Source organism: Mirounga leonina, unplaced genomic scaffold, assembly GCF_011800145.1.
Source record: "Mirounga leonina isolate KUSES-001 unplaced genomic scaffold, KU_Mleo_1.0 Mir_82, whole genome shotgun sequence".
Taxonomy (NCBI): domain Eukaryota; kingdom Metazoa; phylum Chordata; class Mammalia; order Carnivora; family Phocidae; genus Mirounga; species Mirounga leonina.
Genome location: NW_023270825.1, coordinates 38046768 through 38060263, shown reverse-complemented (window position 1 = coordinate 38060263; position 13496 = coordinate 38046768). Strand labels below are relative to the sequence as shown.

Genomic DNA, 13496 nt, shown 5'->3' with positions numbered 1-13496 from the left:
GAATCCCAAATGGAAATTCTGCAGGGACCTCAACACCATAGAGCAGAGGAAGGAACAGATGCTTGGCCAGCAGATTCCCAGGGGTCCTCTCTAGGCGGACAGAGAATATTCTTGGCCAGATTTGCTACTTCTCTAACTGGGCAAAATGTTTATTTAGATAACTGTAACCCAGAATCTCCTCTTGTGAGGCGGACCTGTCTAATTCACCCAGAGATCATAGGAAGAGATGAAATCTTGCCTTAAGAGGTTGCAAAGTTTAGGAACTTCTGTCATGAAAAATAATCTAAATACATAGATGGCATTTTTACTTTTTATCCTATAGCCCTGTATAAACTAAATCCATAAATATCTTTAATAGACCTTTTTTTTTTTTTTTTAAGATTTTGCTTATTTATTTGACATAGAGAGCGAGAGCAGGAACACAAGCAGGGGGAGTGGCAGAGGGAGAGGGAGAAGCAGGCTTCTCACCGAGACAGAGCCTGATGCGGGCTCGATCCCAGGACCCTGGGATCATGACCTGAACTGAAGGCAGATGCTTAACGACTGAGCCACCCAGGTGCCCCAAATAAACCTTCTTCTATTTGGTGCTTAAATCAAAACCTTGACACACAGAATTGTACCATGTGAAATAATGATTTAAAGGAATCCTATTGTGCATATTTTTAAGTGATCAAACCTTTTTTAAAAAAGTGAATAATAACCTAAGGTATCTTCCTCGTGAATCTAAGTTCAGAATTTAGATTTGTGTGTTTAATTCAGAATTAAAACACCATGCCCAGTTGGCAACAATCTGTTCCAGGTTTCCAGGCTAATAAAAATGATCTTTATCATGGTATAGAAAGTAGACTATTCATACCACATCCTCTTATTTCCATTAACTTAATCGAAGTCTGGCTAATTGTCGGACTTCATAGAAATGGCACCAGGAATAGTATGCAGCTGTTAAAAAATCACAGTTTAGTGACAGAGTACTTCAGGAGATCTTATGTAATGTAAGTGAAGAAAGAAGGATGGGTTTTTCATGTTCTCTTTCTCTCTTTAAAGAATGGCAAGTTTAAGTAGGACCGTAAGGGGTAAAGAAATTCTAGTTAAAAACTTCCTTGTAAATTTCTTATTTGCCCTGAAATCTCCAGTTCCTTGGATCCTAGAAGCCACAGATAGTTTTGTTTCTCCTTGTATTTGGATTTCTATCTCTGGGTGTCAGGATTATAGGTGATTTATTTTCATTTTATTTATTTTTCCCTCAGTTTTCCATGTATTTTTTTATAACTACATTTGAACTATGCACATGCAATTACTTGTAAAAGCAGAGAAAAACCATAGCTTTATAAATCAAGGGAAATGAAGTGATATGTCAAGCAGATCTGCTTCTCTTCCTGAACTATCCCACAAACTATTTTAACTACTGGTAAGGTACTTCACTTCTTTGTGGTTTGGCTCACATAAAATGGATGGATAGAACTAATCTTGGCAGTTGTTCCAGCTTTTCTAATGTTCTAGAGTAAAGTGTATTAGAAAACAAAAATGGCCTCCTGTCATGTTAGTTCCCCAGGTCCAGGCACTAAGCTTGGTGGTATTAGAGATACATCGTTTAGATCTGGGCTCTGCCTCCAAAGATTTCAGGTCCTTCATAGAAAACAAGACTAGTGCACAAAGGCAGCTCAGCCCAGTGAGACTGGGCGAGATGCGTGTGGACCAGACGTTGCTCTGCCAGGAAGGGGGAGGACTTAAGCCCCAACATTGCTCTATCGCCAATCATATATTGAATGCTTACTTATGCTTTAAGGATCTTCTGTCTCAGATGCCTCACCGTGTGTTGAACTACAAGTTAGATCACCTCACATCACCTAGTCTGGTACATACATCAGTGAGCCTTGTCACATTTCATTACAAGAGATGGCCAGTGCGTTCCGTTTACTGGGAAAACACTTGGTCTTTGGAAAGAGCTGTGTGTCCCTCCAGCTTTGAAAGAGAACAAGGGCTTGTTCTATTGGAGACATATTTCACCTTCCCAAAGACTAGTCTCTGAGCTCAGATAGGATGTATCCTGCCCGTGGACTCGAGAGAGGGGTGGCTGAGTGATTGGATTAGCAGTTGCTGTCTTCTGGGCTACACAAAATGGTGAGTCAAAGAAAGAAAAAATGAAACCATTAGATTCCCTCTCCTTGTTTCTTCCTTGAAGCCTTTGTGTAATCATTCTTAATGTGGTTAAATTTAAGTTGTTTCCAGTTCAGGCATGGTGCAATCAGATTTCCTCATGAGGGTGCTTTTCCACTGTGACCTCTTTGACGTCAGCAACTATTTCCTGTTGATTTGAACTCCCTATTCACCCCATGGATGACTTGGTTGGAGAAAAACCGTAAAGCAAGGAGCACTTACGAGAAATTCAACACAATGCTGTTACCGGAGATTTCCTTGTGCTTGCCCACAGCCAGTCAGTGGCACTCTATAGCTTTTGACAGAGGATTGATGTGTTATTGATTCAGAAATAATTCCAAAGCAATTCTTTGTTTGTTTGTTTGTTTTTATTTATTCATGAGAGTCAGAGAGAGATAGAGAGAGGCAGCGGCAGAGGGAGAAGCAGGCTCCCCGCCTAGCAGGGAGCCCAATGCGGGACTCGATCCCAGGACTCTGGGATCGTGACCTGAGCCGAAGGCAGACGCTTAACCATCTGAGCCACCCAGGCGTCCCCCAGAGCAATTATTAAGACTTGGTTAGGTAAGTCTAGATGTGGCTCTTAGCTTAAACATCACCTTAAAGCAATCACTAAATTAGTCATTAACCTTAAATGTTGCTTCTATTCTTTGAATTATTTCCAAAAGGTAATCTGCATCCTCACTGTAATACATCTTCAACTGAGATTTATATCTGTGAATTATGTGTAGGGACTAGGGATTCTTGATTTAAAGAGAAAAATCTTCTTCATCTGTTGATTAGAGTGAATCAACTTTAGGGAGAGGAGAAGAGCTACTACAAGAAGTCTCACTATAATATGTTAGCAGTCCATTTGCTTTTCAATAATAACAGTTATGATTATAAAGCTCTTAAAGTAGAGAATATTATCATCTGATATTAGAAAATTAGAACACTTGCTGGAACCGAAACCCTTGGTTGACGTTTTGGTTATCAGATCCAGTTTTGTAACCCCTTGCTTAGTATTCACTTCCCAGAAAGAAAAGTCCTCCTTAATAGCTCAAGGCCATGACCATGCCATATCAGGAAATGCCCTACACCCCTGCAACTGGCTTGACATCCCCCTCCAGATTCCTGTCTCATACCCACAACTGCAGTTTCAGCTGCTGTTTCATTCCTGCCTTCTTGTCAGCCTGAGAGCCCCTGAGCGAGGCCCCATCTCTGCATCCGCGGCAGAGGGCTCTCTGCCCAGGACGCGGCAGCTCCCCTGGGGGGGCCAGAGCCCCAGGAGCAGCCAGCCTGTGGGGCCGAAGCCAGAGTGGAGGTGGCAGCGATGGTGAGGGTAATATTGGCTTACGCTTAATGAATCCTCGCTGTGTGCCTGGCACTGTTAGAAACTCTTAGCTTAAATCATGTAATCCTCACACACCTGGGAGTTCAGTCATCTTATTATCCCTGATTTGCAGATGGGTGTTTCGAGAGAGTGAGAGAGAGTGAGAGAGCGAGCTGGTGACACCAGGGACTTGGGTGCTGGGCACAAGGTCTCCTAGAATAAATTTTAGCCCCTTTGCATGATGGACTAATAACAATTGTTTGTTTGTGGAGACTCTTCTGGGCCTGGCTCTTATGAGGCACTTTGCTTTTGGTTTAATCCTCACTGGATCACTGCAGTCATAGGTGTGGTTATCCCAGATTTATAAGAAGTAAACCTGCAGCCCCTTAAGAACTGGTGTGTGTTTCAGTTAAAATTCTCCTGGGAGCAAGTAACAGAAAGCAACTTAACCAAGGTCATACAAAAAAGGGAGAAGTGAAAATAAAGATCCAGAGATACAGGGCCGGGTGTTCCGTGGAAGCTGGGGGCCAAAATCGTCCAGCTCTATTTAGGGATCTGAAACTGGAAAGGCAGGAGGAACCCAGGGAGCTTCTTTCTTGGTGCCCGCATGCTCCCTCATCTCTTGTCTCTGCCTCACCATATGTTTCTGCTTCATTTTTTTCTCTCTCGTCCTTCTGTCCGTCCATCCATCCATCCATCCCTCCAGCTATGCTTTCAGGATTCTGTTTTATAAGGCATTTCCCATGGTCTCACCACAAAGATAGCCTCAGCTTCCTAATTCATGTTTCCTCACTTCCTGCACCCTGCACAGCCTAAATCAAAACCTCTCCATCTCAGTTCCAATTTTCTGGGAAAGGGACCAGGAAGAGAGTGGCCAGCATGGTCCCCACTAGCTGTTTGCAGGATGTCCAGCATTTCCCCATGTGACTACGCCAGGGCAGTTCTCTGAGAAAATGATTAGTGAGCTGAACAGACACCCCTAAAGGTGCCCACCACAGTGACCCTGAAGGACATCCCCCCTGGTTCCTCTGCAGTCACTCTCCCTAGGTGACATCACCTTGTTGCAGGTCTCACCTTGGTGTGTCACTTTCATCAACCCAAGCCTTTTGTCTCAAACTTTTCTTGATGCAATTGCTCATCAGTTTTAATTCTTAAAGAACAATCTTTCTGAGGGGCTTTAGGGCATGCACACTGCTTGTACCTAGAGCCCCTATCAGTACAGGGGATATTTTTTATCCCCCTTGACCTGGAGAAGTAGCAGGTCTGAGCTGATAGCCAGGACTGACTTGGCCCAGACTACAGTGGGTTAATGCAGTGAGGCAGGGGATGACAGGAATTCTATTATTAACCAGACAGCAGCTCCATGGCCTCCTGTAATCCACACTGAGGCCTGGGACAAAGGGATTTCTGAGTTGCTTTTATTCCCCCAGGTGTCCCTCACTCGTGTTAATGACTTGCAATTGTGGTTGGTTGAATGGGGGGCAAAGGAGGAGCAAGGGACAGACAAAGGGCTGGGCCTCTTGGCTTTAGAACTGAGGTTAAACCGGTCTGGTCTCTGGGACCTGGGGTTTCTTACCATGCAGGTTGGGGCAAAATTTACCTTAGCAGAGCCAGAGGCCTCAGGGAAAGCTCTGCAGGTATCCAGACTCAGTTTCTAGGAAACTGGACTTCAGAAAAGCTGGAGTGGCTATCTACACAGGCTTAAACACAGAAACCGTCATCTTTGTAATCTCTGCCTCGGCTGGGATCTGGAACCTCTTCCCTGCCCCATTATGCAATGCCTCGCTCAACTCGGGGGTCCCAACAGATGCTTCCTCGCCTTGCTTTACAGTTGAGTTTGTGAAGCATAACTTAGCGTTCCTCAGGTAATCGGGGAGTCTCGTTCTTCAACACACAGAGTGGAGTTGTAGGTAGGAGATTGTCTTCTACCTCCTGTCAGAACTTCAAATACACGTCTCTGCTTTGTAAGGGGCACTCGCGAAATACGGAAGATTTCCTTCAGGTTGCTGGAATTCATTCCATAGCAGGAGCATTTAGCCGACTGATTTGTTTTCGTCGCAGATATTGTTTTAGCGCATGTGGCCTATCCAACACTCACGGGAGTCTTTTTCAAGCCGAGCCCTGTCGCTGCCACCTGTGGAGCCCTGGGACCCAAACCAGAGGCGATTGTACCTCATTTGGGATGTTATCCCCACAAGCCTGATGGGGCCTGGTTACTTCAAGCCTCCGAGAGGCCACGGATAGGTTGAAGAGAGGGGCTGTAAAGAGAGGGTCTCCTCTCAGCAAAAACATCTGGCAAGTTGATGAACCCGTTTTTATCTCCCTTGTGATATTAATTTAGGTCTTTGATAGCATGGACCATTACTTTGTGTTAAGTCATTATTTTATCTGGCTGGCTTGTTTCCCCTTCCTGCTTGCTTCAAGAGTTGTATGTAGCCTGGGGGGTGAGCGTTGTTCTAGGTGGTGCCAGACAGGAGGTTCGAAGTGCAAGTCTGAATGGAAAGAAACCCCTGGTTTCTCAGTTCTAAGGCTTATGACTTGGCCGCACATCACAGGTGGCTGTGCCCCTCTGGCCCTCCTGCAGTTTCTGAGAAGCTCCCTCCAGCGCTGGGCCGAGAAACAGATGAAAGGGTGAGACAAGAAGGCAATATCTCCTCCCCCAGATTTGGAATTCAGCCCATGCCCTGGCTTTTCAGGCTTGAGACATGAGACTGATTTGGGGGGAACTAGAAATGGATGAAACTGCCCTTACAGTGCCTTCATCTCTTTGATGCCTACTGCCCTAGAGACTCTTGCCAGGTACACTGACATCCAGCAGCCTAAGGAATAGCCACTTACCTACTGACCCAGTTGCCGCCATCAGGTATTTCGAGCTCTTGTAATTCATGTGACTGCCAGTTCTAGCCATGAGGAAGGCGAACGGGCCGGTTAACAAAAATGTGTAAGGCTGATCAGCTTGTTGAGGGGTGGTTTGGGTAGCTTTACCACCTGAGTCTTCGTCAGGTTCCCCTTGGCCACCCCCTCCAAATGAACACAGCATCGGCGTCACACCTGCCCGAGCGGATGCAGCTCTTAGACGAGTCTCGGTTCCATGCTTACCCTCCATCCCACTCCACCACTGACCTGCTCTTTCCATGAGAGTCCTTCCCATAGAGAAGAGAAAGAACACTGTTGCTCATCAGAGCTCGTCCCTCCCACATCGGCCGCTCCGCTCGCCCGTCACACCCAGATGAAGGCCATCGGCTCAGTCCGATGGCTTACTGTGTTGAGCTTTCAGTTGGCTTAGATCAGCCAACGTGAAGAGTTGTTTTGTTAGTGTTTGGTTTTTGTTTTCATGTGTGTGAATTTTGCCGTTCTATTTTTACTCTTACATTTATGCTTCTCATGAACAGAGAGAAGTTTCATAGAGCCAGGGGATGAGAGAAGTTTCATAGAGCCAGGGGATTTTTTTCTCTTCGAATTAAGGTCTTACTAAAAATCAGGAATAGAGAGGTCATGAGTTCTGTTTTCTGACTGGGAAGACCTGATGAAACCAGAGGTGACTCGGAGCATGAGCGAGAACACACATGCCCTCTGTCCACTGCTTGGCTGTGGACGTGTGGTAACACCGAGCAAAACAGGAGGGCTTAAAACCACAAGGAGAGAGGAGTTCTGAGTACATGTCCTTTGTGAATTGGCAAATACCAATTTCCTTACCAAATGACCTCCCACCCTCCTACCCCTAAAAGGATGATGGCTGGCCCCGTGGGGTGATCCTGTAGGCCTTAGCTTGCATGTCCCTTGCTCGGAGAGACCTCCACGGACCCCCAGGCAGATGATCAGATGTCCCTGCTTCCTCCACTTGTCCTTCACAGGATTTACCGGAATTTGTATATTTACCTGTGTATATAACTCCTTGTTGTGTTTTTTTGTTTGTTTGTTTTTGTTGTTGTTTTTTTTTTAAAGTAACGTGTGTCTCCCACACCAGACTATGTGGGTAGAGGTCATATCTGTTTTATGCCCTTTCTACTCTCTGTTTGATCCCCAGCACCTCATTTGGCACCAGGCTAGCCGTGGACTTCATAAATGTTAGTGGAGGGAGTCAGGAAATCCATTGATCTTAGGGGTTCCTGAAACATAGCACTTTATACTGTCCATCTGGGAGACGTCGCTTTCTCATGGAGACTTCGCATTTCTTTTATTAAAGTCTTAATAAAAGCACTTTGTTCACACCACTTGCTCAGTACTTAGCGCACTGCATGAGGACTCTTAAGAGCCCATTTCTCTCTCTTTTTTAAAATTTTATTTATTTGTTTGAGAGAGAGCGAAAGTGTGTGTGTGAGAGAGAGAGAGAGAGATGAGAGCTCGTGAACAGGGGGAGGGGTAGAGGGAGAAGCAGATTCCCTGCTGAGCAGGGAGCCGATGTTGGATTCCATCCAGGACACCAGGATCATGACCTGAGCTGAAGGCAGACACAGACTGAGCCACCCAGGCGCCCTTAAGAGCCCATTTCACCTGCAGGGTTGAGCGCTCCTTCCAAGTGGAGACAGCATCGCGCTAGTCTGCACATTTCCACTCCTGACTCAGGAATTTTCTGTTGGGCTGAATGGAATTTCTAATGTTGAGGGCACTCTGAGGAGGCTGTCATTAGACTGCTGTTGGGCAGACTTGTCTAAAATGTTTTCCTTTCTCTGTGAGTGTTCCCTGCCCACGTGTGAGGACCTGTTAGAAGTCCCTTGCGTTCTGTGAACATGCTTAACCCTGCATGTTCCAGAGGAAAGGCATGTACCTTTCCATTTATGTTGCTCTCTTCCGCTTTCCCAAACCCAATGATTCAGCTAGGGATTGCATCATCGTTCTCACTTTACTCATGGTGAACGTTCAAAAAAAAAAATGAAGCTTGAGGTTACACCGTGTTTCAGGTGCAGAGCTACAGTGAGAACCAGAGGTTTCTGAAGCTTTCCTACTTTTTATTTAACACAGAGATCAAGGCTGTGTAGAATTACTTAGAGGAGATCCAGGTGTTACTCCCCCACCCCACCCCCTATCCCAGGGATCTAATCCCACAGCCCTCATGTCTTGCCCTGTCCCTGCCAGAATGTTTCACTCAGAACTCCACTTGATGACCTTTTCTGCCCGTGCCACAGCCCAAAGTAACCTGTTGGCCCAACTCTAGGCTAATGGCCACACCACGCTAGATCCTCTCTTGTGTTTCTATGCAGGATCGTCTGTTTTTTGTGATGGAGTTTGTGAATGGGGGTGACTTGATGTTTCATATTCAGAAGTCTCGTCGTTTTGAAGAAGCACGAGCTCGTTTCTATGCAGCAGAAATCATTTCGGCACTCATGTTCCTACACGAGAAAGGAATCATCTATAGGTGAGTTTTGGTCTCCTGATTCATCCCGTTTGCCCTCCTGGCTTCACCTTTCATTCTTCCTGGTAATCAACTGAAATCTTTTTAGAATTAAATTCACAAAGGTGTGAGTGTCCATTAGAATAAATGAATAACGTAGTGTTCCCCATTACCTGCAAACCGGAATTGCCCCCGTGTGATCTGCATAAAACTGGCTTGAGCGGCTCCATGGAGACTGTTCATGAATTCAGACAGCCAGACCCTACAGGGTGCTGAACCCATTGTTGCTCTTTTTTCTGTTTTCACATTGGAAGTGATCCATTCCATTTTAAGAATCCGTACTTACACCGAAGAGCGTGGCTATCTGTTGCTCTAAATTACCGTGATAAGAATCTCGGTCAGTTGGAGTTACAGCTCACCAGTCAAGGAGCTAAGTGGCAAACTGTTGATGAGCAGTGTCCTGCTTGATAATATTTATCGTTTGTAGCCCCGCCTGAATATTATTTGATTTCATTTCATGGCACACAGTCTTTTGAGTATAATATACATTTTGGGCTTAAAATCTGGTTGCCATTGTTAGATCTCAGAATGCAAGGGATATGGATGGGTGAAACTTTATTCAGATGGAAGATTAGGTAAGGTGGGGAATGTAACAGTGAGTGTTAGACAATGTTTATTCTTAACTTTTCATTTTTGTCCCGGAAGTCAGTGTTTTGCTTTTAAATAACATTGTAACTTAGTCACCACATAAACACTTTCTTTCTCTTGAGAAGCAATTGTTGCTTTCTTTTGAGAAAAAAATCATTTTTATCTTAGGATGTGAATGTCAATTTCCTGATTGAAACTAGCTATTTATTAGCCTTTCTAATGCTGTTCCTTTTTGTGGGCTCCGAACCGTATTGACATCTCGATGAAAGTGTAAGAGAGCTTTAAAAACAGAATATTCTTAAATATCTAGGAGTCAAAAATAGCAAGAGAGGAGCGAGGCTAGGCAAGAACTCATCAGAGCTGGTCAATGATGCCAGAAAAAAGAGAGAAAGCAAAGTAGGTAAACAGGCACAATATGGAAACATAAATTCTCAGCTCAGGGCCCTAAAACCTCAACAAGATGCAGCCCTTTGTCTCAGTCCCAGCTGTGAGGCAGAGGAGGGGGTGCAGAGCTCCGAGCCAGGCTGGATACCAGCAGCGGGAGTCCTCTGCTTGGACGTAACCAGCAATCTCCGCTCATCATTCAGCCACAGAGCTGCCACGGTGGCTTCCGGTGGCCTGTGCTTTGAGCCTGCTTGACCAGACCCTCTGTTGTGGCCGCTCCAGCATGGAATTGTTCCTGCCGCAGCATCCTGCCCAGTGCAGGATTGGTGGGGGTTGCTGACCCAGTGTCTGATGGTAGAGGGAGTTCAGAGGTCTTCCTGGTGGTAGCATCAGACTCTGGGCCATGGGCTCTGCTTTTGTTCTCCTCTCCATGGCTTATCCATCCATCTATCCATCCATCCATCCATCCATCCATCCATCCATCCATCCATCCATCCATCCATCTATCCCTGCTCTGTTTGCCCCAGAGAGAGCCTTCCTCACATTTAATTTTCAAGAATGATGACTTTGCTACTTGGCAGGGGCTGCTATTGTAAATCCAAAGAAGAATATTAACGAGGGCAGCAAGGGCTACATGGAGCATTGTGACAGCTGGCTCTTTACCTGCATTTCTCCCTGATCCTCCTAGCACGCTTAATATATAACAATAATCTTATTCGTGTTATTTAGATGAATAACTTGAGTCTTAGAAAGGCTTAATAACCACACTGTCACCTAGTAGTGAAGCCACAGTTCAAATTATGTCTTTAACCACTGGGCTACCCTGTCTCCTCAGGAGAGACTTGCATACTTAGAGTACCACTAAAGAGTGGGCTTCTTATTGCCCTTCTGGTGATAGGGCAACTTTAATTCATGAAAAGGAGGCGGAGTGTGAGTCTTCATCCTTTTGGGCTGCTATAACAAAATACCACAGACTGGGTGGCTTATAAACAACAGAAATTTATTTCTCACAGTTCTGGAGGCTGGAAGGCTAATATCAGGGTGCCAGCAGATTTGGTATCTGATCAAGGCTATCTTTTTCTGTGTCCTCAAATGACAGAGTGGTTAGGGAACTGTCTGGAGCCTCTTTTATAAAGGCACTACCCTCATTCATGAGGGTTCCACCCTCATCACCTAAACACCTCTTAAAGGCCCCACATTACTAATACCATCACCTTTGGAGGTTAGGATTTCACCAAATGAATTTGGGTCTGCCTGGGGCAGGGGGGCAGGGTGGCAGGGACATAAAACCTTCAGACCATAGCAGTGGAGAAAAGTAATAAGGTCAAAACTCATTTTCTTGAATCCTTAAAGGCTTTGCTTGAACACCACATTACATTGCTGCAAGGCAGCCGACTTGCTCTCCTGTGTAGGATCTGATCGCTTCTCATTCTGCTTGTTTCATTGGTCTGGAAATAAGGAGGATGGACACTGTAACCTGATGTCATTTCTGTGAAGCAGTATCAGCCCACATCTTGAGAAATTTTATTTAAATTCTTGGCATCTGCAGTTCAATTTTGAGAATTTATTTTAATTTACTCTTCAACTTGGATGCCAGATGTAGGCGCTAACTGATATGGTTGACTTTGAAGGGGACACATTTAATTAGGATAGATTCAAAAGCTATTTTTATCCTGTGGATTTATTTCACAGGATAATTTAATTCCATTCAGGTTACTGGCCTGAGAACAGAGTCTTAAGGATAAGCCTTTGAAAACCAAGTCCTTGGAACTCACACACAGTAAAGGGCACAATTGGGTCGCCCAGGGCGTGAATTTGATCCAGAGAGCACAGAGAGAAGCTTGGGAGCATCAGACAGCCTCATTTATCAGACATGTCCTGGGACGGTCCTTATCAGAGCCAAAATGATCTCATGGATGATGCCTCTGACCTATCCAGATACAGGGATACTCATTTTATAGTGCTTTGCTTTATTATACTTCACAGAGACTGTGTTTTATGTACATATATACATATATATGCACATTGTGTATTGAAGGGTTGTGGCAACCCTGTGCCCAGTGCCATTTTTCCAATGGCATTTGCTCAATTTGTGTCTCTGTGTCACATTTTGGTAATTCTAGGGATATTTCAAACTTTTTCACTGTCATTATATTTGTTATGGTGATCTGTGATCGTGACCTTTGATGTTACTATTGTAATTGTTTTGGGGTGCCATGAATTGCACCCACATGAGACAACAAATTTCATCCACGAATATGTGTGTTCTGACTTCTCCATTGACCAGCCATTCCAACATCTCTCTCCTTCCTTGGGCCTCCCTATTCCCTGAGACACAATGATATTGAGGTTAGTCTAGTTAATAACTACTGTGGCCTCTACGTGTTCAAGTCTCTTACTTTAAATCAAAAGCTAGAAATGATTAAGCTTAGTGAGGAAGGCATGTTGAAGGACAAGATAGGGTGAAAGCTAGGCTTTTTGCACCAGTCAGCCAACTTGTAAATGCAAAGGAAAAGTTCTTGAAATCAAAAGTGCTAGTTGAAGCCGGTGCTCATGGCCATTCCAAAAATTCTCAGACCCTTAAGAATTGTGTCAAATCTACACTGACTGTGCTTTATAAATGGAATGAGAAAGCCTCTATGGCAGCACATCTGTTTACAACATGATTTACTGAATATTTTAAACCTACTTTTGAGACTAGCTGCTCAGAGAAGAAGATTCCCTTCAAACTATTACTGCTCTAGCAATGCACCTGCTCACCCAGGAGCTCTGATGGAGATGTACAATGAGATGAATGTTGTTTTCATTGACTGTGAACACAACATCCATTCAGCAGCCCATGGGTCAAGGAGTCATTTTGACTTTCAATTCTTATTATTTAAGAAATGCATTCCATAAAGGCTACAGCTGCCATGGATAGTGAATCCTCTAATGGCTCTGGACAAAGTCAATTGAAAACCTTCTGGAAAGAATTCACCATTGTAGGTGCAATTAAGAACATTCATGAGAAGAGGTCAAAATATCAGCATGAACAGGAATTGGAAGAAGTTGATTCCAACCCTCATGGATGATGACCTTGAGGCTTCAAGACTTCAGTGGAGGAGGTCATTGCAGATGTGGTGGAAATAGCAATAGATAGAACTGGAATTAGAAGTGAAGCCTGAAGATGGGACTAATTGCTGTGATCTCATAATCAAACTTGAATGGATGAGGAGTTGATTCTTATGCAAGAGCAAAGAAGGTGGTTTTTTGAGATGGAATCTACTGGTGAAGATGCTGTGAAGATTGTTGAAATGAACATGAAGGATTTAGAATAGGATATAAGCTTAGTTGATAAAGCAGGGGTAGGGTTTGAGAGGACTGACTCCAATTTTGAAAGAAGCTCTATTGTGGATAAAAATGCTGTCAAATAGCATCACATGCTCCAGGGAAATGGTTCATGAAAGAAGGAGTCAATCATTGTGGCAAACTCCATTGTTGTCTTATTTTAAGAAATTTTTACAGCCAGAGGTGCCTGGGTGGCTCAGTTGGTTAAGCGACTGCCTTCAGCTCAGGTCATGATCCTGGAGTCCCTGGATCGAGTCCCGCATCGGGGGGGGGGGGGGGGGGGGGGGGGGGCCCCTGCTCAGGAGGGGGTCTGCTTCTCCCTCTGCCCTCTTCCCTCTC

The 13496-nt window shown here is 44.7% G+C and overlaps 1 protein-coding gene across 2 annotated transcripts in view; it reads left to right on the top strand.

Annotated features, from left to right (window-relative positions):
* Positions 1-13496, top strand: part of PRKCH (protein kinase C eta) — a 220720-nt gene that overhangs the window by 142152 nt on the left and 65072 nt on the right. For both annotated transcript variants that reach the window (XM_034992244.1, XM_034992245.1), the window contains exon 10: positions 8668-8822. In XM_034992244.1, coding sequence (XP_034848135.1) covers positions 8668-8822 — 155 coding nt within the window. The remainder of the gene's footprint in view (positions 1-8667; positions 8823-13496) is intronic.